At 57.3% G+C, this 25,831-nt stretch overlaps 1 protein-coding gene across 4 annotated transcripts; it reads left to right on the top strand.

Moving 5' to 3' along the window:
• The first annotated feature begins 9,282 nt into the window (after positions 1–9,282).
• RD3 (retinal degeneration 3, GUCY2D regulator) lies at positions 9,283–24,819 on the top strand. Of its 4 annotated transcripts, none has more exons than XM_028530560.2 (3): positions 9,283–10,986; positions 21,114–21,422; positions 23,110–24,819. In XM_028530560.2, the coding sequence occupies exons 2-3, from the start codon at positions 21,127–21,129 to the stop codon at positions 23,384–23,386; spliced, it is 573 nt and encodes a 190-aa protein (XP_028386361.1). In that variant the 5' UTR covers positions 9,283–10,986; positions 21,114–21,126; the 3' UTR covers positions 23,387–24,819. The 4 variants fall into 4 exon arrangements, with proteins under 4 accessions (XP_028386361.1, XP_035871881.1, XP_035871880.1 ...); XM_036015988.1 differs by having other exon boundaries at positions 9,284–10,986; positions 20,949–21,422; XM_036015987.1 differs by having other exon boundaries at positions 9,284–10,986; positions 20,931–21,422.
• The last annotated feature ends 1,012 nt before the right edge of the window (positions 24,820–25,831 follow it).

Below are 25,831 nucleotides of genomic sequence, written 5' to 3'. Positions count from 1 at the left end.
TAAAAATGGAAGAGCAGACACCCGAGAACGTAAACCATGTCTCTGCTCAACCTGGGACCTTTCTGGGGGTGACACCTACTGCCCCTCCTCTCTTCCTTCAGCCCTGCACCCATCCCCTCCGCCCTGCAGCCAGCACTCTGTCAGGTCCAAGAGGCAGCAAATGCAACTCAAATTAATTTAGGAAAGGAAGGAAGTGTAGATGCTTACATAGCTCGACAATTCCAGGCATGGGAGCCCTCAGAGTTCAAAGGATGTCCCCTGGAATTGAGGGCGTCTTTCTCTGTTCCTTGCCTTGGCTCTCCTCCCGTGGTGTCAGGGTGCCCACCAGCGGGCTCGGATTCATACATTCTACTGGAGAGAGCTTTACCCCCCAACTCGCTCCAGCAACGGTCTTGACGCAGATTCCTGCTCTGATTGCTGTGGCCAGCGTTGGGGGGCAGGGTGAATCTCACACTGGCCAGGCCTGGTCTGGGTACTTACATCTGGTGATGGGACCTACAGGAACCTGACAGACTCCAGGTAGGTGGGCCAGAAGAAGGAGGAAGGAGTGATGATCAGGCAAAACAGAAGGTGACAACCGCACATTGAGCACGCAGCCCTACACACAGTAGGTGCTCAGTCCATAGTGCTGAGTGGCTGATCTTCAGCTGGAACCAACAGGCTCATCTGAGCACCCAGAGAGAGATTCTGAGCCCATGCATGCCAAGAAGGTGATGAGGGGGTAAAACGTGATGTTCACCTATTTGCATGGAAATTGACCTTGAGCTTCTCCAGACACTGTACACCCAGGAGGCCCAGCTTGGTAACTGGTAGAACTGGGCCCAGACTAACTGAGCGAGCTGCACAGGGTCCCTGGGAGCACCTGGTGCTCCACCCTCCACGCCCCACAGGCCCGGCCCACAGGCCGCAGGTGCTCAGGGAGTGCCGGTCAAGCTCTGAGGGACCAAACTTCTCACCAGGCAGGTTGAGAGTTCAAGATAAAGAGGAAACATGACCATGTGTTTGGGAAACTCCCAGCCTGATGGGAGAAATGTTACAAGACAAGGTTGCATCTGTACTTCGGAGCCTCTTTGGGCTGATGTACCAGCTTCTGCAGGGACAACGTGCTAACCACCCCGTACCACGGACTCGGCTTGCCGGACTCCGTCTCCACTTTCCTTACCATTCTGTTACCTCTGCCCTGTGTGGCCCCAGCTTGGTTTTTTATTTTACTTGTTTATTTTGAGAGCACGTTTGTTAAGCTGGGGACAGTGAACCAAGGAAGGGCTTAGGGATAGAAGAAGCGAGAGGAGAGAGTCTAGGCAGGGCTGCTTAGGCTCACTGGAAGTCAGAGAGAAAAAGGGCCTTGGAGACAGGTTCAGGGGGTTAGCCTGGGACAAGCTGCCGCTGCCCATCGCTCCCCTGGTTGCAAGTCTCGTGGGGCCCCTTAGAGGTTAGGAGGTGCATGCCTGAGAGGGAAGAAAGGCGCTGGGTGAGCTCCTGGGAGGGAGAGCGCCCCAGCTTGTTTCGACCACATAGCCTGGTCCACTACCCACCACATCCAAGAGTCCCAGCACAATGCCTGCCCTGGTGAGAGACTCCAGCTTCTCATCTGGGCTCAGCCCCGCAGCTGCCTCATTAGGCAAGCTGGCATGGGCTCTCTTGGCCCAACCTCTGCCAGAAGGGAAGTTCCCAGGGAGCCTGGGCCCAAGATGAGGAGTAAGGCTGGTTGCTGCAGCAGCCTCTCGGGTGGGTTTTCCACAGGGGTCTCCATGTCCAAACCCTCATCCGTGAGGCTGGAGGGCGGTAAGGCAGTGCAGCCAGGGTGAGGAGAGATGGAGGTGGCAACCTGAGAAGCCACTGCCAAGAAGCCAGGAGCTGGCTGGGCAGATATGGGGCTATCAAGTCACACCCAGCTCAGAAATTCCCCGGGAGCTTCCGGGAGAAACTGGCCCCGGTGCTGTCTGGGCCAGCCGCTGGCAGTGAGCTCACAGGGCTGGGAGAGGCCAGCCTCCTCCTCCCTCTGGTCCTCTTCCTCCTTCCTCCTCCCCTGCAGTGGCACACCCCTCCCTTACTCTGTCCTGTTCCGTTCCTCCCCCTCCCCCCTCCCCCCTTCTCCTCCCCATCACAGTTTAAGGAGGGCTGGTGCAAAGTCTGTGTGCCAACTGTCAGTGTCTGGTGATTAAGAGGCCACGGGCCGGGCTCCCACAGGGGTCCCTCTTGACCCTTCTGCTGCCACTGCGAAGCTGCATGGTCCTGAGCAGGCAAGCTCTCAACCCACCTCTCATGAATGAGTGGATTAGTGAATGGATGTGTGTTATCTGATTTGGACTCTACAGCAGCCCTTCAAGGGAGTTCAGACAGTTACTATTAGTGTCATTTACAGCCGGGGAAGCTGAGATGAGACACAGAGAAAAGATACACCACCACACTGCTATGCCGTGACCAGTGGGGGTTAGAACCCTGTTCTCCTGTCCCCCATGACACCAGTTCCTACACTGATGCCCACTGCCTGTCTCCGTCACCCACCTGCACCCTCTCAGCCACTCCTTGGGGTGCAGAGGGTCAGGCTGGGGGAAGGTACAAGGGTCACGGGGGCAGCTTTGCACCCCATTGGCTCTGGGCCATGGGGACAGTCGGTCTGGGCTGCCATCTCTGGTTGCTGTCACGGCCTCCTCTCTGGGGCAACGGCAGCTGGAGGTCCGCTCCTACTTCACCCCGTACCATTCGGAGCAGGGACAGCACCTGGGGGCAGCCTCCTCAGTGCAGTCGCGCCAGAGTCTCCACTGCAGCGAACGGGAAACCTGGCTGGGCGTGGGCAGTGACCTCCGACCTGCTGACAGGTGCTGGATTAAATGTCACATGACCTCCTGGACCTCATGACTTCGGAGAATCAGAGAAAGTAAACTTCCCTGGAATCCGGAGGTGGGTGGTGCTGGATTTCTTGAGCATCTCCACAGGTGGCCTTGTGACCCGGACAGCGGAACTGGGGCCTGGGGTCGCTCTCCTGGCACCCGAGAAGGCTTCAGCCTCGGGACTGGCCCCTCCAACCTGCTTCTGTTTCTGTGGCTGGAGGTCCTGAACCTGAGGAAGGAAGGGAAACAATGTTCTACGTTGTATTAGTTGTATGTTTTACTGCCAACTGATTCTCTGATCTTTTCCAGAACAAATGTTTTTTGGGGGCGGGGCTGTGAAGGAGTGATGGGCAGGACAACAGCCACTAACTACACTCGGCTTAGAGATTTTAGTTCATAAAAATGAAACCAAAAATTCCTCATTTGCTCTCTGCACATTTGGAGTGCTCCACAGCCACTGCATTGGACAGCACAGAGAAAGAACATTTCCATCATTCCAGAAAGCTCCACTGGACAAGGCTGGACAAGAGGCTGACTTTCCCCACCTCCTGGCCTTGGCTCCCTGGATAACCTCAAGGCCACTTTTTGAAATCGGGCCTGTCCAGGGCAGGGGGTGGGGTGTCCGGGGATAAAGCTAAGCCGGCCTAGTCATCTCAGTGGGGAGGGTTTGTAGGAAGGTGCCACCTCCTCACTCCCTGTCACACCACCCCAGACGCCACGCCCCTGTGTGGACACCCTCTGCTGACTGGGAGCAGCAGGGCCCCCAGCAGCAGTGTGGGAGGTTGGGTAGGTGCAGAAGGTGCTGGTGGGTGAGCAAGGTGAGCCGGTTCACCCGGGGAGTTTGGGCTGGGGGAGGTCTCCCAGAATTCCAGTGCAGGTGGAGCCCTACAGAGGCCGGCCTGGACCCCCGTTCCTTCCTGACCCACCTGACTCTGTGCCCCACCATCTGCGTTAACCTGGTGGTTACTTTCGCATAAATGGCTGATTTCAGGTTCCCCATTTTCCAGATGAACAAACTCAGGGAGCTGAGAGGAGGAGCCCAAGGTCCCATCTGAGAAGCAGGGCAGGGAATGGAATCCAGGCATTCAGACCTAGGCCCCGTGTTGCCGGTGGGCCCTGAGGCGGCCTGGCTCCAGTCTACCAAGGTCGCGTGAAGAGTGGGGGGTTGGCACGCCCCCGTTCCCAAACCCTTACTACCCCAGTCGGAAAATCCTGCCAAGGATTGATGTCACACTACCAGGGGTAATAGTTCATGTTGCCAAATCTCCTTTGGGCTGAAAGCAACTGTTAAGTGAGGCTCCCCCCACCCCACCCAGCACCACGTTCAAGAAGCCGGTCTTCCACCGTGGGAGAGCCCCATGCGTGGGGGAGGCGTCAAGGAGCTGGTTCCAAGGCCTTGGCCTTTTGGGAGTGAAAAGACTGGGGCAGGAACTTATTCACAAAAATGAAGATAAAAGTATTCTGAAAAGAAGCAGGACGTTCTAGGAAACGAGATTAGGTTCTCCTGTTTCTGGGGTAAAACGAGGCACGCGGGTGCCTGCACACTCCGGTGAGACACAGCGCCTGTCTGATGCCATCTGGGCGGCGCTGCCTTGGCGTCAATCCCGGCCCCAACCTGCGGGCACCACGGAGGCCAAGGGTCACAGGCAGCCCAAGGTTCATTCCCCTTCTCACCACGAGATGTCGCTGCTGCTCTCAATTAGGGGGCACTGGGCTGGGCCAACTACCAGTCAGACTCACAGGATCGAAACTGGGGGCTGGGCGGAGAGATCCGTGTTTTCGAAAAGCCCTGTAGGAAGTCCTGACGCTTGCTCACCTTTGAGAACCACTGATCAAGGTCATCCTGCAGGCCCTGTAGGCCCACGGTGTTGGTCAGAGTAACTGACGTCCCCCACCTGAAATTCCCACACTGCTACCTAACCTGGGCAGGACCTCCGTTCCCCCTGGAGAAGGGGTGTCTCAGACGCATGGTCAGGCCGGTCTGGCCTGACTGCTCACCTCCGGGCAGCCCCTGGCTTCTTCCTGTCCAGTGAGGAGCAATTCTGCTTTCTGTCTTTTTGTCCAGAAAGCTTGTGTGGGGCAGCCTCCTGGGGAAAGGGAACCTTGAAGAGAGCTGAGTCTTGGCTCTCAGCGTGTGCTCCGCTGGCAACCCTTGTGTCGGGATAGGGGGTCATGGGGGGAGGGGCAGAGCGCCTTCCCAGCCCCATGGTCTACCGCTAACATGAAAGTCCCCAGCCATAATAGTATTCTATGGCCATGTAACAGTAGTGCCACAAACTTAGCCGCTTCCAACAATACACGTTTATCATCCCACAGTTTCTGCAAGCGAGGAGTCTGGACACAGCTTAGCTGGGTCCGCTGCCAGGTGTCAGCTGTGATGTGCTGTCATCTGGAAGCTCGCCTTAGGGACGTCGGCTCACTCAAGCTTCTGGCAGTTCATTTCTTTGAGGTTACAGGGACTCAGGGCCCTGGCTTCCTGCTGGGGAGAGGCCCCTGTCAGCCCCACACTGAGGGCGCCCACGGGGCCTCGTTAGGTGCACCTCCCCCGCAGGGCTGAGTCGCTCACCCAACCAGACTGACTCAGCGCTGATGCAACGCTGCCATCCAGTCTGCAGGCCCTACCCCTGTTCGGTGGTTTCCCTGCTACGAAATGTAAGAAGCTCTAGGTTCATCTTGTACATTCCCAAACCTGGACTCAGCCCCTCCTCCAAGAATCCCCTATTAATTCTGGGGGTAAATGGCATTTTAAGACCAGAGTCTGGTCCTTAGCATCCATTTCTTAAAACTTAAATTGATCCTTTTTGGTATGTATTTTAAAAATATGTACGAAAAATTTCATTAACTACTGTATTGTAGTGCCTACTATGCACCAGGCAGTTTCTGGGGAGAGGTGGGTTGTGAATGAGCATAACTGATGCCGCCCAATTTCAGGACCCTAGAGAAGTGAATAAGGCCACTCTAGGGCCTTGGCTCAGCAGATCCTTGGGGACAGAGTGGCCCTGCAAGCGGTAGGTGGAAGAGCCTGGTCTCCCAGCTGGATCCCAAAGCTTGAATGTCTCGGTGTCTATTTGGCTGATGAGGAAGAGGTGTGTGAGTGCAGGATGATGCCAGGTAACGAAGGCAGGTGGCTCCTGTTGCCATGTCTACCAGTTCAGGTGGCCCCGGGGACCGAGGGCAGGCAGGAGGAACGCAGCTGAGCTGTCTAAGCAGCCTCCGTGGTGGCCCCCTCAGGCGTGGCACCTGGCTTGTACTAAACATGTAGGAGTCTCAGGGGCCGACAGAGTGATGGGCACAGGGATTGACCCTACTCTGCCCCCTGCCCACCAGGCAAGGGGGCTGGGGCCGTTGAGTTGGTCCCAGTGAACGAGGACAGAGGAAGCACGTGCAGGTAGGGGGTTAAGCACCAGCAGAGCCTTGGGGCAGCTCACCGGGCAGTTCTATGGACCACAGGGCTCAGGTCAGAGCACCTGGGGTGGAGTATACGCCCAGGGTTGACTCCACCTCTCAGAAGCCATGGGAAAGTGGCCCCAACCTCAGGCCCAGGCTCCTTCCTGTCCCATCAGCCTCCGACCCTGCCGCCGTCACCGGGGCCACGGGCAGTAGCTCTGGCCCTGGTGTAACGTGAAGGGCAGGCCTTTAGAGCCTGCCAGTGTGGGCTCTGAAACTTTCAGCAATTACTCCCTGGGCCTCCATTTTCCCCTTGGCGTGACAAGGACACCAAGAACACTGTTGTGAGACCGCTGTGAGATTTAGGTGGGTTGATGTGTCGGTGACCTTGCAGAGGGTCCAGCACAGGGCCCCACGAAGGACAAGGCTCCTTCTCCTGCCGTAGAGAAACACCTGTGTGACCGGCATGGCTCTCTGTGTGAGGCTTGTAAACTCAAACACCTCTAGAGCCAGGCAGGTACCTCACCTGTGTGAAGCAGCAGCTTTGAGACGATAGGAAGGGGACAAATTGGCGGGAGCATGCCAACGGCATCTGAGAGGTGGCCGCCAGCTTCACCCCATGTTGCATGTTTACACTTGGGTTTGCACAAGCAAACAAGGCCAGAGGGATGGTCCCCCAGAGTCTGAGGGAGAGTTGGAGCCTCCCTTGCTTCACAGAGTGCCCAGGTCAGGCCCTTAAGATGGCATTTCTCCAGCCAAGAAGCAAAGCCTCTCCCCACACACACTGTCCAGGGCCCCAGGGTTTGGTCTGGGAGTTCGGTCGGAGGCCGGGATTCCTGGCAGGACAGGGCAGGGCCCTGGCTGGGCTCCTCTCCTCCGTCGGAAGCCTGCCCCTGGGTCGGGTCTGGGTCTGCTTCGGTGGCACCTTGCCCTGAGGGCTCCAGCAGAGTCCCGTGGCGGGTGGAAGAATGAGGCAGCCTCTTCCCTGCCTCCTACCCTGGACGTGGGGTCTGTGCTGTTGGGGTGTCTTTGGGGGTGTCTCTCCTTGGAGAGAGCCAAGGAGACTGGGGCAACGAGCTCTGTCTCTGGATGTGCCGGTGCAGAGACACGGAGAGACTGGGGACACCCACCCAGATCTGAGACTGGCTGCTGTTTATCGAGGGGCTGTACTGAGCAGGACCCTGGGCAAGACGCTCTGCATACCTGTCTTCTCTAACCCTCACAGCTCCACCAGGAGGGTGTTCCAAATTACACCCGAGACTCAGAGGGGTTGGGACACAAAGCGGGGATCACACAGCAAAGAAGTGTTAAGTCTACTTTTGAAGCTCGAGAGATGGGGGTCTGAAGAACCCCCATTCTTCTTCGGGGAGGGCCCCTGCCTCCAGGCCTAGCCCCCGAGATGATGAGAATGTGTCTATGCAGCTCATCCGGGACACCAAGGACTGACGGTTCCTGGGCTCCCCGGACTCAGGAGATGAACCCTAACATCTCCATGCTGCCCCGGCACTCAGAAACCCACCTCCCCGGGCCCCGGCGGGGGAGGATCGGCATTTGTTCAGACAAGGAGACAGGGTTTTGTAAATTGCCGTGTGCTCAGCAAAGGCAAGATGATTGCAACTTATTTTCCCTCGTGGACATAATGACTCTGCTAATGAACGATAAGATTGGAGTCTATGTTTAGTACCTCGTTGGTGACATCAAACCCCGGGGCAGAATCTACAAGAGTCAGTGGTGAGCGAATTCTATGGGGAAGGGGCACCAAGTGCTGCCCAGCACAGAGTGGACAGTCCGTGAACCCTTTATAAATGAATGAATGAGTGAATGGGCAATGCGTTATGTCTCTTTCCTTGGTTCTCTTTAGTCTAATGTATATATATTTTAAACAGAATAAGGCGAAGTGGGGAAGAGGGAAAGAAGAGAGAGCGAGGGAGCGGGGGCTTTAGCAAGCCAGCCCGGAGGAGGAGGGTGAGCGTTCTCACCTTTCCTGCCGCCAGACGGCGCTCCTTCACCTGGAGAAGGACGCGTGTGCCCTCTGAGTGGAAAGGGGCCGCCTGGAGAGAAGTTTGAAGAGATGCAGGTCTGGCCTGCATCTCACCCGGGGTTCGGGCTGCACAGGACTTCTGCAGGACTCCAAAACCCCAGTGCGAGACCCAGTGGTTAGAAACTGACGGGTCCCCGCCGTCTGGAAGGAAGCCAGCGAGGAGGAAGCCAGGGGAGCGTCCCCACAGTGCAGCCTGACATCTGGGGTCAGGGCTCCTGTCCAATCTCCCCGCCGTGTTCGACCCAGCCCCGCACCAGTAGCTTCATAATTCCACATCTTCAATGTATTAATCAAACACCATCTGTGAGGCGCTGCCATGGGCCCCCCTGGTTCCGCTCCATCCGCATGGTTGCTGCATATTTAACTACGCTTCAGCGGCTTCTATTGATGCCAAATGAGAGAAAAACAACCACCACCGTCTCTCTCTAGTGCAAGTTCACACTCAGCATGGATAATCACAAAGCCTCCGCAGGCCAACAAATCAAAACAAATTAGCAATCAACACAAACAACCCTCTTTGAATGATGGCGTCTGGGGAGCCGGCAGCGGAGGGACGGAGGGGGCGGGGCATCCCCTCTCCCGGTCACAGGCCTCACTGGAAAGTGCAGGGAAGCAGCCAGTCGTGTCGGGAGGGTGCACACACCCGGTCATCTGTGGGTGTGTTCCCCAGAGTCGAGTCTGAAGCTCACATCCTGCCTTGGCATTTTGTTGCAGTGGAGTCTTCTTTTTGCTGGCTTGGAACGTCGCCCCGGAAGATCTCATTTGCATAACTGTGTTTGTGTGTTTGAGGGTGAGGTAGTGAGACTGATGATGCAGGACTGCAGAACAGGGCTGACTTTCTTCATTCTAGCAGCATGGTCACTAGAAGACCCAAGAGTGAATAGCCTGTAGCTCTGAACATCTGTCTCAGCGCCCCGCCCCACCCCGCCAGGGGGCGGGGGGAGCCGGGGAAGCTTAGCTGGGAAGTGTGGAGAGGGAGGAAGCAGGACATCACCTCCCCTGAGCCGCTCCTGGCATTTGCGCCTGCACGGAAGAGTGCTCCAGGCGTGCCCGCTGCATGAGGGGCTGTGTGGCTTGGTCACTGGCCCCTTCTCTTGCCACTCCGAGCAACTTTCCCAAGGGGAGGGCAGAGCCTTCCAGCCCCCTGTACCCTTCCCACCAGCACGGAAATGTCTTAGAATTTCTGCCCATGGGGACCAGCCAGGACGGCAGTGGGATGCTCAGAGGTGAGGACTCACTGTCACCTGCCCCAAGTTGCTCCGACCTTACCTGGCCCTGGGGGTGGAACCACCTGGGAATGATGGGCCCGAGGAGATCAGTGTCAGCTCCTCAAAATGTGGGAGTCTCGCATCCCCAGTGGCCCTCCCAATCTTTGGGACTGTCGTGCTGTGCACTGGCCGGGAGGAGTGTGTGCCCCAGCCGCTGACACAGACCCCTGCTGGAGCAGACGGAGGCGGAAGGCCGGCAGATAGCCTAGCGGAACCAGCCGCAGAGCAAGCACAGAGTGGCCTGTCACCCAGGGACACATGGGACACACGGGCAGGCAGGTGGGCAAGCTGAGCCAGTTTCACTTCTTGGCTACGCTTTCAGGTCTAGACGTGCCCATAAGTCGCTCCATCACCTGAGATCCGTTATAATGCAGCTTAGTGGCCAGTATAGTGCCTGGTGTCACTTGTGGCCGTAGATATAGTAGTCTGAAGTGACATGGTGTCCGGAGCACAGAGACAGGCAGGAGGCCCAGGTGTGTGTGTGTGGATGCCAGCCAGCCACGGGAGGCTCCTGCCCACCCCACAGGTCGCCCTGAATACCTCCATCAACCACCGCGGCCCAGGCCCGCGTTTCCTCTTCACCCTGGATGGCTCCCCCAGCCTCGCCCCTCCTCCTGAATGTCAGAACAGCTTTCTGCACTTGCACTTGTCTTGAGGGAAGCAGAGAATTTCAGTTGGCAAAGAGGAGGACAGGTAAGGATGTGTGAGGCGAGGGTGAAGACGCATCCTTCCAGGCCGTCGCCCTCGGCCCCCAGAATCACCCCTCTCTCTCCTGGCGGAGGAAGGAGGTGGGAGGAGGGGAGCTCCAGCCAGGAACCATCCACCCAGCGGCTGGAAACACCTGCCCACAGCAGGTCCCTGAGGGCTCTGCAGAGGGTGTGGCAAGCGTCCTCTTGCTCCCCGTTTGGGCCGCCCTGAGCGCAGCCCTGAGGGCAGCCGAAGGAAGAAGGGGCCGAGAACGCCATCTGGACACGGGCCTCTGTGACCACCTGAGCCTTTTCAGGTGTCTGCCTCAGGTCCGGCAGCTCCCCCTACAGATAATACAGCTGGAGGTGTAAGAGGCTTAGGTGGGTCTCCACGGCAACCGCAGATCAGGAGCTGGCCCCGCCCGGTTATCAGAGGAGCTGTGCTTCCAGCCTGCTGGGAGACACAGGCACACTGCTCCAGACACCAGGCTGGATGCCCCCTCTGGCCAGCGCTGTTTTCTCTCCGCACAAACTCCGAGAGACGGACAGAAAGGGAAGAGCGGGAGGCCGCAGCCAGCCACCAGAGAGAGAGAGAGAGAGGAGGGAGACGCTTAGGATGTAGCTGTCTCTCTACCCTGCCCTCCCTCGGCTGCCGAACTTTCTGCTTTTCCCTGAAAAGATCCAGACACTCTCTCCTCCCAGCCTGGGCAGCGGAGAGCAGGACTCTGCTGGACCTTCTACCGCAGCAGGGGCCGACCTCAGAGAGCCAGGTAAGAGGGTCAGCTCTCCAGGAGACAGTGGCTTCCACACCCAGAGAGCGGGCCGGGCTTTTAGAAGTTAGAGCAGGGGCCCGGCCAGTCTGGAGCCCGGAGGGGTGGCAGGCTGGGGCCTGCCCAATGAGCAGTCCGAGTCCAGGGCCCAGGTGGCCCCAGGGAGGCCCTGCCAGCTCTCAGCCGGTTCATGAGAGTATGTAGGCTCGCCACATCCTCAGACTGGGGCCTGTCCTTGCTTTACAAACCCTTGGGGACCCCCAGCTCTTGTCTGCTCTGGAGCCAGTGTGTCTGTCCGGGAGCACCCAGCCCCAGCATCTATCTCCCCTTCCGCTTCTATGGGGAGCATGCAGCAGGGGAAGGGAGGTCAACCCAAATCAGAGACTCTCTCACCAACCTGAGAGCTGTGACTTGAGTGCCTGCAAAGCATGTGGTGTGGAGTCTTGGGCCCAGGACACACGGGTGATGGGTGGACTCAGTCGCCCAGCTACAGAGCTTTCTGCGAGTCCCCAGCGACACGCCCAGCACAGCAGGCCTGGACGGGGCGGTGCTGGCTGGGCTCCTTGGAGAGGATGGAGTTGGAGGAAAGTTGGGAGCTGTGGCTTTGGGGTCAGGGTAGAGTGCCCTGGGGATCAGCCCCCTCCGGCTGTGCTCTGCAGGACCTGGGCACTTGCCCCTCCTGATTACACCTCTGCTTCAGAATGAGGAGGAATGCCATTCATTCATTCATTCATTCGCTCATTCATCTAGGAACCACTTATCCAGTGCCTACTGCGTGCCAGCATATTCAACAAATTCAGTGCTCGCCCTCTCAGAGCTCATAGCCGGGTGGGGAGAGAGGGAAACAACAGAAAAAGTGGGAAATGTGTTTGTTCCGATGCCATGATGACAGGCCCCGCTGCCAGGCCCCGGCAGGCCTGTGGTTCTACCTCAGTCGGGGGCCGCGAGCGCCAGGCAGCAGGGAGTCGCTGATGTTCCAGGTGGGTCCTGAGAGATGAGCAGGTGCTGGTCAGGTAGGAAGAGGCCCACACGTCCGGCTGAGTCACACCTGGCTTGGTGAATGACTTTCGTTACTTTTCTGTGATGCCAAAGAAAAATAAGGTCAATTTGCAACCTGTGAACTTGGTTGGCCTTGGACCTTGGCCAAAACAGGGCTGGGAGGAAGGCCTATCAGAGAGGGAGCCCCTACTCTCTGCACCTGCTTCAAGGCCTCTGTGCAGACCCAGGGTCCAACTTCAGCAGAGCACCCTGCCTGCTTGGTGGGGCTGCCGGCTCCCTGGGACAGCCTGGCACGGGCGCTCAGGGTCCTGGGTTAGGTGCAGGGCAGCCCCTCGCCCTGGCCTGCAGCTCCCCGGCTGGGCTGTTAGAGCCCAGCTCAGAGTGGAGCCTGGGTGGGACCCCCTTTGTACCAAGAGAGCAGCGTCCTGGCCTGGACTGCGCTGTCTGTCCTCAGCTGGCGGGGCTGGTGGCCGCAGTACGCACCAGAGTGCTCCTTCTGCAAGGCAGTGGGGGCCGTGCTTCCAACTCTGAGGGTCCAGCCCACACTGTACCCACTGCTGAGACAGCTTGGTCCCTGTCCCTGGTTCCCTTCCCATTGTGAACCGTCTGGGACCAGGCTGTTCTTGCCCTTGGGCCACGGGGCTGGCTTCTCTAGTGTTTCCAAGTATCTAACGAGCCGCAGCTGGCAGTGGCTTCTCCCAGGGAGCCACTGAAAAGACATTGTCCTCAGGGATGTTCAAAAATAGGCTGAAGGGAAGGCTGGGAGAGCGTGAGGGTGGAGGGGGTGACGAGGGGGAGTGGAGGGAGGAGGGGGAAGAGCAGAGAAGGGAAGAGACAGGGTTAGAGATGCCACAGGGCAGAGACTGGACGAGTGAGGGCTCTCCCCCTGGCGCTGGGTAAACTGAGGCTTTGCCCCGAGTCTCTCCTTCACAAGGAGCAGAGGGGATGCTCAGCTCCCCCAGAAGCCAGCGCTGGGACAAGGCCGGGCACAGGGTTGGGGTCCAGCTCACGCCAAGACAGGGGGTCCCTTACTTTTTGAAAGCCTGTGGACTCATTCTCAGCAAAATGTTTCTCAGTGTGTAAACTTTATAGGATGACAAAAGAAAACAGCTGTATTGAAATGTAACTATCGACCTGTTTTTTAAAAACAACTTGAGATATAGTTATATATGTGCCTCTCCATCAACACGTCAAACAAAGTCGAGTCTCAGGTCTAACCCAACACATACCATGATTTCACAGTAATGATGAGCTTGCATGATGTTTCAAGAAAGGTATTAAAGTGTCATAAAAATATCTGTGATCTTGCTGGAGATAAAGGCAGGGGAGTGATGATACTGTTGTGGTGTGTGGACCACACTTATAACTGGCGGAAACACTGCATTTCAGTTAAAGTCAGCGGAAATAAAGGGGTTTTTCCCCCCGATCTGAGATTGTAAACATCCGACTTATCCCTGCGGGCCCCAGGGCAAGAATCCCTGCACTGAGGGGACGGACAGTCACAGGCCTTGTTAGTTCACTTGGCACTTACACAAACGCTACTTTATTTGGTCTTCGCAGTAACGAGAAGTAGGTACCCTATCCCTCATCTTATAGACGGGGAAACTGAGGCTTGGAGAGATGAAGGGGACTTGGACACAGGCAGGGCATGGCAGGGAGGGGAAGGCTGTGGGAATTGAACTGAGGATTTCCCCGCTGAAGCCTGCACTGGCCCCCCACCCCACACCCCAATACCGCGTGCCTTGTCTGAGCCCGAGATCTACCAAGGGCAGAGGGGCACGCCTTCACTGTTGTTGTAGCCACTTCACAGCTGTGCCCCTGCAGACAGGGGGACTGCGCCCCTGGGCACGCCCCTCAGCGGGTGGCGGTCGCTCGTCTGCTTGTTCCCACTGCTCTCTTGAATGTAGGCTCCTGGAGGGAGCCCAGCGTGGAGCGAGGTGACAGGCGCACAGTGACATCACCGCGCACAGTGACAGGCACGCTGCACTCTCCCACCTGTGTTTGCAGAGTCGTGAGGGTCGGATCTCAGGTCTGGGCTTCAGGCCCTGGACCACCGATCCTCCCCGCACCTTGGACCCGCCCCGCACACACCGCTGTGTGCTCCCTCAACACCCGCACCCACCGGGAGAAAGGCCACTGTGCCCTGAAGGAGCGCAACAGAAACCGAGGGCAGGGCACTGAGGAGCAAGCCAGGCCCGCTGGACCGAGTGAATTGAGAAGGAATCCAGTACAGAATGAGTTCTGAGCTAGACTTCTTCCAATGCTTAAATTATAAATATGCTCAAACACGCAGAAAAGTTGGAAGAATAGTACAGTGAACCCCTGTAAGGTCCCCCTAGATTGCACGATTGTTAGCCTTTTGCCTCATTTGCCCTGTGTGTGTGTGGTGTGTGTGTGCACGTGACTTGAGCATGGGGCATTGCCCATGTCAGGACCCTTTGGCAGGGACACGTCAGCATCACCTCTTGGGGCAGGGCGGGTGGGGGGGCTCTCTGACAGACCCCGTGACCACAGTGCCGTTTGTGTGCCCAAGGAAGTCGGTGCTCATTCCCTCACCTCCAGCTCATCTTCCCGTTTCCCCGAATGTCCTACTTGTTTCTTAAACAAGGATTCAATCCATGTTCACTCCTCAGAGGCAGGTGTGGGTGCCCTTGACTGAAGGGAAGCAGGAATTGGTCATGGGAAGGTTCCAGGGTCACCATGGTGCATGCTCCCGTGGCCAGCACGAGCAGGAGTGGGAGGGGCCTTGAAGCTCACGCTGGCGAGCTCGGCTCTGCCCCGCGGGTTAACCCAGAACTGGGGAGGGCAGAATCCCAACGGTGCAGAGCTCGCAGCGAAGCCCACACCGTTCTGATGGAGCTTCTGGGTGTCTTTATCAGACCACGCCTGCTGTCACCCTCCTCCCCAGACACTCAGTCACAGTCAGGCTCACGTGGGTCTCAGCTGTGGGTCAGGCCCTGGGGAGGCCCTGGGATAAAGGAGCCACCCCTGTGGTTGGCTCGCCCTGCCTCTCCACCCAGCTCTCCCTCCCTGCATGGCCCCCTCCCTCCTTTGCCCTTAAGAACTTAATCAGACCTGCTGCAGAGCCTCCTGGGAGAACAGCTGGCCCCGGAGACAGAAATAGTCGGCACAAATCCTGTCTCTGTGGAAGCCTCCAGCGCCGGCCAGGGTTGGAGGCAGAGAGAATGGAGGGCTGGAGAGAGAAAACCCAGAACATGCCCCTGGCCCCGTGAGACCCCACCACCTGGGCCGAGAGGCTGAGAGCCCACCGAAGCCGGGACTCATGCAATCTCCCCACGCAGTCCCTGCCATCTGGTGTGATCCAGCACCTATCCCCAGAGGCCAGCCCAGGTCAGAGCACAGGCCTCCAACCCCAGGGAGAGGCTCCTGCCCCAGGCCTCACTCCTACACCCAGGCTTTCTTCTCACTGGCCCCCACCTGCGGTGAGGGTTCAGGGAGACTAAGGACACGTGTCCGTCTGGGGGTGACTTCCCCTCTAGATCAGGCCTCAGGAACCGAGACCTGGAAATCCCTTTCCAGACAGCCACCTGCCTGCACCCAGAGGCTGAGCAGGTGTCCCCCCGGGCCCAGCCTCCCGAGGGTGGAGGGTATGGACAAGCCTGAGAGGACCAAAGAGGCAGCAGTTGGTGGGACTGTGGAGGCGCCTTGGCCGTGAAGGCTTCGGGGTCCCTCGCATGTTTGCAAGGTCCCTCGAGGTCAGGACGAGAAGGGGGCTGAGGGCCGGGAGCTGGGTCAACTCTTGCTGCCACATGCCAGCAAAGAACTCTAAGGAGGCCAAGGCTCCTCAGTGTAAACCTGACCCTCCACGTTGTTATAACAGTACATTAACAAGGAAGGAGTCATGCATATTTTACTTAATAGTTTTTAGCTTAATCTTAAAGTTACAAATATTTAGAGGCAAGGTGTGACCCTGAGCAACTGGGCCCTGGCCAGGCCCGAGGCAACCCTGGTGTGACTGTGGGGAAGCCAGCTCGTCGCGGAGACAAAGGCGTCTCCAGGGGCTCCCACCGCCCCTTCCCTCTGTGTTTCTCCCAGCCCCAGGGGGATCCTCTGTTGCCAAGTCACCCCCTCGCTGCCTCCTTTCAGCTCCAATGCAAATCTAGACTAAGGAGAAAAAAAGGCCTTTTAAGGGGATCATGCCTGACCTAAATATGTGTCCCTCAAAATGCTTGACCTAAATGTGGGTCCTGGGAAGGGGGAGAAATGCTGGAGTGTGAAGGGACTCTCTAGGTAGACTTCTAGCCCAGACAGACAGACACACATGCACGCACACACACACACTCACTCACACACTCTGGGAGCCAGACCCTCTGCTGGGCGCTGGGTCGTGTGTAGGGTGATGCACAGCCCTGGTTTCTCACTCCGTCGGGAGAGGGCGGAGGGCACACAGGCGCCCCCAGTTCGCTGGGACTGGGCCCTGATGGGGTGAGCAGCCTGGGGGCAGAGAGAGGAGGCCCGGGGAGCTGATCAGGGAGCGGCAGGAAGTCTGCTGAAGGGACAGGAGTATGAGTTAGAGGCTGAGGTAGGACTTATTCAGGCAATGAGGACACGGCAAGTGTTCTAGGGACACGCAGAGGCCCCAAGGCCAGAGGAGGCGGAGCTCACTGGGGGAGGGAGTTGGGAGTGGGGGCTGGGGGAGCTGCTGGGGGAGGACTGGGACAAAGCGGGTGGTCGGTGGCTCTTGTTTAGGCGTCAGCTTTGCCTCTGAAGACAACAAGAGCCACGTGATGAGTGGCCCTGAATCCACATGAAGGGTCTTGAGGACAATCGGAAACCATGTCTTTAAGCGCCTCAGGGCTGAAGTACGGGATGACATAAAGACCTTCGCAGGCCTCAGACTCGTGTGGGGGCCCCACTCCACGCCGCATGGAGCACCATAAAATGAGTCGACATCAGAATTATTTGTAAATGAAACATTGGGAAGGAGTTTCGTAACTCCGATGTGGAATTATTATTAATTTTGTTTTTGCACACTTTTATTTCTATTTTGAAACCAATGAAACGTTTTCCCCATATATATTTGCTCTAACAAGATTGCACTTAGGAAAACGGAGCGGCAGTTACTGCGGACCGGGCTTCAGGTCCGAGATGGAAAAGCCCCCACGGTCTGTCCCACAACAGCACGTGCACAGTTAGCACTGATGTGCTGCACGCTCAAAATGCTGAGGGTGGGAAGTTTATATTATTTTTTATCACAATAAAAAATAAAGATCAGATGACGTATGTCAGGAACCCAATGAACAAAACAAACAAACGAGCAAAATAGAACCAGAGGCGTGGAAACAAGGACCAGACTGACAGCGACCAGCGAGGGGCTAGGGGAGAGGGAGGGGAAGAAGGGGAAGGGTCTAGGTAAAGAACAAGAATAAGTGACCCGTGGACGTGGACAACAGGGTGGGGACTGACTGTGGGATGGGGCGTGGGTGGGGCTGGAGAGAGCAACGGGGGAAAATTGGGACAACTGTAATAGAACAACAATACATTTTTTAAAAAAAAGATCAAATGAGAGGATTAGTCCTGAGTTGCCAGTTAGGAGGCAGCAGCTATAATATTTTTGGCAGATGGTCAAGACTTGAACTAACGGAAGGAGAGAAGACAGTGAACAGATTTGGGAGGCTCATAATATTTAAATTTGGGAGAAAAAAAGTGGGAATTGGACATAGAATTTGCCAGTGAGACAAAGGGACAAGACCAGGTGGGTGCATCAGTTTGAGCAAGTAGGTTATGCGCACTCCCAAGGCAGGGCCCAGGAGAAACTGCAGGCAGTGGGGAGAGAGATGGGGAGCTCGGGTGAAGGTGCAAGTGGAACCTTGATCTGGATCTCAGGAGACAACTGGATTAAGGATTTTGACTTGGTAACTATGGACACTGAGTTGTAATTGGAAATGTGTGAAAGGAGGAGAATGATGAAGATGAGGGGACCGCTTTAGAAAGGGCCCCAGGGAAAGGGTGCCCACACGGGTGTTGAGAGGGTCTCCAGCGGTTACACCAGGGCAGGAGGCAGACCAGGGCAGGAGGCAGAACCAGGGAGTGGGGAGGCCAAGAAGGGTGGTCTGGCGGCAGCCAAGGAGACAGCAGCTCTGCAGGGAAGAGTGGTCCGTGCGGTTGCGTCGGGAGGCCTCACTGGTCAGGACTTGGGCTGATGAGGAAGGTGTGGCAGGCGGTGCTCCGGCCTCCAGGTGCGCCGCCGGCTGTAGTAAGAGGCCGTTCAAGAGCATTGCCTCTTGCTGCTCTGGGCCTTGCCAGTCTCCTCCTCCTTCAGTCGTCTTCCAGGCTGGTGAGCTCAAGGCTGGGGGCCCACATTCGAGTGCCAGTGGCAGTGTGTCCTGGTGGTACTGAGGGGCACCCTGGGGTGTCGAGGTTGAGAGAAGTCAGTCAAAGAAGCATTCCTGGGAACTGGAACCAGGGCCGAGGCCAGCCTTGGAGACGTCTCAGGGCGAGGCTCAGCGGGGAGGAGAGATGGGTATCACTCCGGCAGAGGGATCCCACGTGTGCTTCGGCCCCACAACTCTCAGACCCGTGTCCCATCCTCAGGTGATATTTCAGAAAAGTTACAATCACCACTCCCCTAAAGTCCGCCGTGAGGATGGAACAACAGAAACTCAGCTCCATTACGGGCGCACAGACCAAGGGGCTGCACGGGCCGTCCTCAGGTCTCCACGGGCTCTTGGGGGTTATCTGAGTGATGGGGGAGTGCAAGGCCAGGGGTCCAGAGGAGAGAATGTCTTTCCCGTGGCCTCTGACCCACGCCCTCCTATTCAGCGCAGGTCAGATCTGTAGGACTGGCTCCTTGAAGCATCCATAGTGACTTAAGCATCATTTGTTCATTCCTTTGTTCGGTTATTTACTCCTTTGTTTATGCATCAGTCACCTGTTCACTTGTCCAACATTCACTGAGCACCGCTGCACTCTGCACCCGGCTCCAGGGGTCCCTGCACACAGGTGACACGCAGCGCCGAGGGAGGGGGACAGTCGCACTCCACGAAGTGCTCCTGGTGCTGTGAAACGTCCATGCACAGCGCAGTCCCGGGACGGGCTGGGGAGCTGTCACCACTCCCTGTGAGGCGGGAGGGTCAGGAAGGGCTTCAGGGGGGAGCGGACCCCGGAAGTCAGTGTCTAGGCAGAGGGGGGGACAGTGAGGAAGGCCTGAGCTGTGAACTGGGCCGGTGCAGTCACTCGCCCCTGCAGGCACTACTGACCCATGTGTTTCTGGAGTGCCCTGCAGTGGGGTTGAATGAACGCCCGCAATGAGACCTTTCGGTGTTAGGCGTCCACCTGACCCAGGTGCTTTTAAAAACACAAGCACCCCAGGAGACGCAGCACGCTCAGTTGCAAGGACTCCCTTTGCCTGCAGTGATCAAAACCCTTGGCCTTGGGCCCAGGCTCCCGGTGCTCAGGACGGAAGCCAGCCCGCCTCCACACCCCCCTTCCCCAGCCTCAGCCCTCTGAACACAGGAAGCAGTTAAGAAGTGTGAAGAAAAGGCCCTAACTGCTCCCCCCACCAGGAGCAAGGCTCGAGGGTCGGTTTTTCACCCCAACCTCCCAGAAGGACTCAGGATGGAATCTGAGGCCCCGCCGGTGATAGGCTCAGGCCGAGTGGGGGATCAGAGCTTTTTGAGTTCCTAGTTTTGATGATTGCTGTGGCAATTGGTTGCTCAGGTCTCCTCCGTGGGTTAAGTTGAAAGTTTGTTTGCACCCCTCCGGGGAGGCTGCTCCCACCCCTAATGATTCCCCATCGATGCCTGGTTCTCCAGCACTAACAGGCTGTTTCTCCGGGGTATGTGTTGCCGCTGCAGGGTGATGGGAGGGCCGCCCGGAGACGTGCGTGTCCTCGGGAGGTGACACAGGCCTCACGACCACGCTGTGGAGACCGCGCTCAGTGGATCTCTTCCCTCTGGTCGGGAGAGCCTAGGCAGCAAGACGACCAATGGTTAGTGAAGGGGGAGCCCCCTGGAGGGGAGAGGAGTGGAAAGGGGAGGTGGGCCATCTTGAAGATCCACTTCAGATTTGAGTCCAGGAACGGCAGTGACCTTCACTGTTGTCAGGGGCACAAACCCTGACAGGCAGCGGGGTGCACCTGAGAGGCCGCTCATCCACCCATTCATCTGCTCATCCATCCCCCACTCATTCACCCGGTCAGTCGGTCGGTCACCAGGCCTGTGTCGAGCAGGACTCTGCGGGAATATGCCGATGAGTTAGGTCCCTGCTCTCACCCCTGACGCTCCCTGCACCCCAGGTGTGGGTCCTCCACCTGGGACACCCTCTCCATCCGTCCATGTGTCTGGTGCCTGCACTCACCCCTCAGCCTACTCTCTCCCATAAAGCCTTCCCTGGTCCCTTTCACCGTCTAGCCATTCCTCCCCTTCCCCCATCAGTACCGACTGTGTGCTTCACCAGTCCCACTTGCTCCTTTTCACCGGTGTTATGGTTTTTACTCCTCACATCCGGTGCCACGGGTGAGCTGGGCCCCCAACATGCCTTCCCACGTGTGTTCCTCCGCAGAGGTCCACCCCGTGCTTGATCAGGGCTTCCGAGTGAATGCGTGGTGAGTAAGGGAATCAGTAAACGGAGGGCAAGTTGCGCCTTTTTCAGGATGATGTCGACCCCGTGTAATCCTAAGCTTCCTTCAGCAACAGGCCAGGACATTGAGAAACTTACGGCGTTTCCCTGCCAGGTTGGCATAGGATGTAGGCATCTGAGCTGTGAATGTGTATCCCCCCGCCCTTAAATCACAGGGGTAAGACTGTGCTCAGCCACACACGGTAGGTTTTCTTCCTTGTCTGGAGTTAGCAGCGGTGTGGGGGGCAATTTCTCTGGGCTTAGGCATCTGCATGTTTCCGGGATTGTTACAACCATGAGTCTGTCTCAGCTTTATGTGGTGCTGAGAACATCCCCAGTTTGTCCACAGCTGCTCCTCACAACAGCCCTATCTTGTCTTACAGAATCAGAAATGGCTGCTCAGGGAGGTTAAGCGACAGCTGTGAGGACAGAGCAGGTCTTCCTACTTGGGGTCCAGCTCTCCTCCCTGCTCCTTGTTCCCCCGCCCCCGCCCTGTGACCGGCAGAGGGGCCCAGAGAAGACACCTGCGCTCTGCCCAGTCTCAGCGGGGCCTGGGGGGCCATGTCCCTCATCCCGTGGCTCCGGTGGAGTGAGGCCCTGCCCCGGCCCTCATCCCGGAGTCCGGCCGAGATGGTGCTGGACACGCTCATGATGGAGCTGCTGGGGCAGATGCGGGAGGCTGAGAGGCAGCAGCGGGAGCGCAGCAACGCGGTCAGGAAGATCTGCACCGGAGTGGACTACAGCTGGCTGGCCAGCACGCCCCGGGCCACCTATGACCTCAGCCCCGGTGAGCGGCTGCAGCTGGAGGATGTCTGCGCCAAGATCCACCCGTCCTACTGTGGGCCCGCCATCCTCAGGTAACAGGTAACCCCGGCCCTGGCATGGGGCCAGCGGTGGGGCTGCAGGCTCCAGGGAGGGTGGGTGTGGGGGCAGGACCTGCGGTACCACAACTGGAGCCAGGGGGCCTGGGTGACCTGGTCATGTTAGAAGGGGCCAGGCAGGAGGGTTCTGAAAGAGGGTGGGACATCAGACAGGCGCGGCTCCTGGATCCAGGCTCGTGAGCTCTGATAGGCCAGAACCCCAGGCCTTTGAACCTTCCGCTCCCCCTGTCCTGATTGTACTTATCTCTGGCTTTTACAAGCCGGCTCCCTCCCTGTTAGTTCATCTTCCCTATTACCTTCTCAGGGAGGTTTCCCAAGTAACAACGATCCTGTTTTACCCTAGCTCTCCTAAATATGTGTGTGTGTGTGTGTGTGTGTGAGAGAGAGAGAGAGAGAGAGAGAGGAGAATGGTGCAGAGCCCTCGGGCACTGAACATTAAGAGCTGGGCTACAATGGTGTCCCTGAACATAAATGTAACCTGATAGACCCACGGCCGGCACAGTCCCGTGTCAGATGGATTTGACATCCGAGAAGCCGAGCCCAACAACCGAAACTGCTTCAAAAGTAACGCAGGTTCTTCACTTGCATGTCCCAGACATGCGTGAAGAAAGACAGACCCACGATAAAACATCTTAAAATCCCCCCTGGTCCCCCAAACCTTCTCTCACCTGTCTTTAACCAACGTATGTGTCTGCTGTACACCTTTTCTTGGAGAAGTTCCTTTAAAAGTCCCCTCCAGTCTGTCTACACACTTTCAGACTCTGCCGTCCTCCTAAGCTCCCTCCTGCTGCTTCCTCTGGGCTGAGAATCCTCCCCGTTCCCACTGTTCTTACTCTGCGTCATGGAATTCCCCCTACCCCCACACCATGTATCTAGTTCTACCCTGGACAGGGGTGGGGGGTTGAGTCACGGCAGACCACACCTCATAAGTGATGGGAAGCTGGGGACGTACATATGGTAATGATTGTCTGGTCACATTTCGGGCCTCCTGTCACTGCTGAGAATCCGGAGCGGAGCCAACTCTCATCCTGGTGGGAGAGCCCGGCGGTAAAGGGGCGTGGCAACTACCATTCACTCTTGAGCGCCAGGAAAGACCTTTTAGGCAGAGGAAACCACGTGGGAAACCGCAGGGAGCCAGAGAACCTGGGGCTGGGGGATACACGTGATTCCTCCTGGCCGGAGCACAGACAGGGGACAGCGGGGGACCTGGTGTGCATGGCCGAACAGCTCTGGGAGCTGTGGAAGGGAAGTCTCAGGGCAGTGACCTAATCAGAGAGACCACTCTGGCCAGTGGGCGGAGCCTGGAGGCCGAGGATGAGCCAGAAACCTCACACCCCTGGGAGGACAGGGCAGGGGGCTCCCCTTACTACACTGTTGCGGTACCCCAAGGTGAGAGCCAGGAGTTTTTCATGTGTCAGCGCATTAAGCCTCGCAAAAAGGTGGTTATGCCCCAGTGTACAGATGAAGAGGCTGAGGCTCATGGAGGCCAGACTGGCAGAGCTGGGATTTGAACTCAGGGTGGGCTGAAATAGCGAGGAGGAGGGGTGGCTCCTGATTCGTTTCAGAAGTGGGGAAGTGGAGGACTTGGGACTGGACCTCAGGGGCACACAGGGAAGCCCCTGGGACCACGTGCCACAGCCACGTGACCACCCCACCCGCGCAGGTTCAGGCAGCTGATGGCCGAGCAGGAGCCCGAGGTGCAGGAGGTGTCCCGGCTCTTCCGCTCGGTGCTGCAGGAGGTGCTGGAGAGGATGAAGCAGGAGGAGGAGGCCCACAAGCTGACTCGGCAGTGGAGCCTGCGGCCCCGGGTCAGGACCCACGCGCGCATCTCTCCCTTCGCCAGCGACATCCGCACCATCTCTGAGGACGTGGAGCGGGACGCGCGGCCACCGCCCCGGACTTGGAGCATGCCCGAGTTCCGGGCGCCCAAAGAGGACTGACCCGTCTGCCCCTGCCCGGCTCGGGAGCAGAGCCACCTGTGGGAGGGCATGGAAGACCTGTGACTACCCGGGTCTTGGAACCTCCCCTCCAGCCCCTGGCCAGGGGGCCAGAGGCAGCCCCTCCCTACTCCACCCCGCCCCCCTCCCACCCTCTCCCTCTCCCACTGGGCGTGGGACACAGGGCCCAGACCAGCGCTTGGAGCTGCAGCAGGGTCCCCACCCTCCCCAAGCCAGTCACCAGTCGCTGGAGCAGCCCCTCTCAGCCTTGCAGAGTCTAGGCCTTGGCAGACAGACCACAGCCCATCCCGTCTCTGCTTCTGCCTGGAAGGGGCAGAGTTGCCCTGCCTTTTTGCCAAGACCTGCGTCCTCATCCCAGCTTTGGAGTTCTCCCATTCACCCCATCCCCCTGGGTAACGATGAGGGACCTGTTGGGGGGTGTCCATTCTCTGCTGGTGACTGGCTGGTCTCACCACTGCAGGTGGGTCACAGCCTCGTGAGTCAGCAGAGCTGGAAGGGGCCACAGAGGTCACAGGTCCACTCTGCTGGCCAGTGAAGGAGGAAACTGAGGCTCAGAGAGGGCCGGGCCCCTTCCTCCTTCAACGGCACCCAGATCCCTGCAGGTGGCGAGAATGTTCCTGTATGCGGTCTCTGTCCCCGAGTCCTTGAGTCCTGGGCTGTGACGGGACAGGTCCAAAGACTGCGTCCACACCTGCCTGTGTCTGACCTTTAGCTTACCTTGGCATTGGCATCTACGCTGCTCCCCAAGAAAGGCAGCTGGGGCGGGGGTAGATTGCTATCGCCCCACCCCTTGGTGCCATCACCTGGGAGGCTGCCAGTCCCCAGCAGTTTCGTCCAGACGCCCCCCAACTCTCTGCTCTGGGGAGCCCGGGTCTTTGATCCTGGGCCCTTCCGAACCCAAGCATGCCTGCTCTTGGCTTTCCCCGGGGAAGGCAGTGCCCAAACCCCTCACTGACGTCGAGGCACCTGCAATGTTTCAGAAGAGCCTCCCTACAGGTTAGACCTTGGCGATGGGCATGTGGGTTTTCCATGGGGTGGATCGCCCACAGCGAAGAGGAAGGCCAGGTGGCCTCCCCACACTCCAGGCTGAAGTGGGGGGTGGGGGATGGGTGGGGGAAGTGTCCCCAGTTATTCGTGCACACTCAGAAAATGTGAGTGGATCTTAACAGTGATGTAAATAAGATGCCAGAAGATAAGTCAGCAGGGGAAATCCATATATTCTTCACCAACCTCAGTGGAAAAAAAATTTTTTTAATGATCTGATTTTGAATTATTTTCACTCAGATCTAGACAGAGAATCGTAGGGTGGAGAAAAACCTCTTGTCTGACACTGTTGGGATGGAGTTGATTAGCTCACTCACATAATTGGTAAAAGTTGAGAATCATCTCAATAAAAAAAAATCTTCAACATCTTACATATTTTATGTGAAGACACAAAAAAGCTCATTTAACTGTGAAACTTTCAACATATGTCCAAAGTGTGTTTGCCATGTGTGTGAGATATGTGTGTGTGAGATTTGTGTGTGAGGTGTGTGTGTGTGAGGTATGTGTGTGAGATGTGTGTGTGTGAGATGTGTGTGAGGTGTGTGTGTGAGATGTGTGTGTGAGATGTGTGTGAGATGGATGAGTGTGAGATGTATGTGAGATGTGTGTGATGTGTGTGTGAGATGAGTGTGTAATGTGTGTGAGGTGTGTATATGAGATGTGTGTGTGATGTGTACATGTGAGATGTGTGAGATGTGTGTGTGAGGTGTGTGTGTGAGATGTGCATATGAGATTTGTGTGTGTGAGATGTGTGTGCATGAGAGGTGTGTGTGAGGTGTGTGTGGGCTGTCTGATGGGAGCACTGCACTTAGGTTTACTGGGCCGTGTGTCCTTGAATCACAACGATAAGAACCGGCACAAACAAGTTTTGGATGAAACAGAGAGACCCTTGGTAAGCAGACCACTCAGCTGGTGGGAGCAGGAGTTTTGGGAAAGAAATTGGAAAGGATCTGCCAGCCAGGAGCTTTCTGGGTGCCCTGGCTGTGGGCAGCAGGAGGAAATGGAGTGTCAGGGGTGACCTGGCGGGGGTGGGGGGTTAGAGGAGGTCAGTTAAGAGAACGTCTGATGTTTTCCACCTTCCCCGCCACCCTGCGTGTACCTGTTCTCCCCAAGGAAAGGGAATACCTGCAGTCTCACTGTTGTGTTGTTGTTAAGCTGAAGTGACCGGCCATCCCTGAAAGCCTTCCTGCCCACCTCAGTCAAGACAGACGGAACCCTCCCACCCTGCCGGACATGTGTCCTACAGCAGCGAATCCCAGTAAAGAGGGTAATGGTGTCTGCCTCAGTCGCTAGTTTGAAAAGTCAACATATGAAAGAACAGAACAGTTGGAGAGGCTCCTTGTGAGTGTGTGACAGCAGCGATTGGCAGTTGAAGGGGTGAGG

The sequence above is a fragment of the Phyllostomus discolor genome, chromosome 14 (genome assembly GCF_004126475.2).
Source record: "Phyllostomus discolor isolate MPI-MPIP mPhyDis1 chromosome 14, mPhyDis1.pri.v3, whole genome shotgun sequence".
Taxonomy (NCBI): domain Eukaryota; kingdom Metazoa; phylum Chordata; class Mammalia; order Chiroptera; family Phyllostomidae; genus Phyllostomus; species Phyllostomus discolor.
Note: the sequence above shows the minus strand (reverse complement) of the source record. Positions and strands in the feature narration are given on the sequence as shown.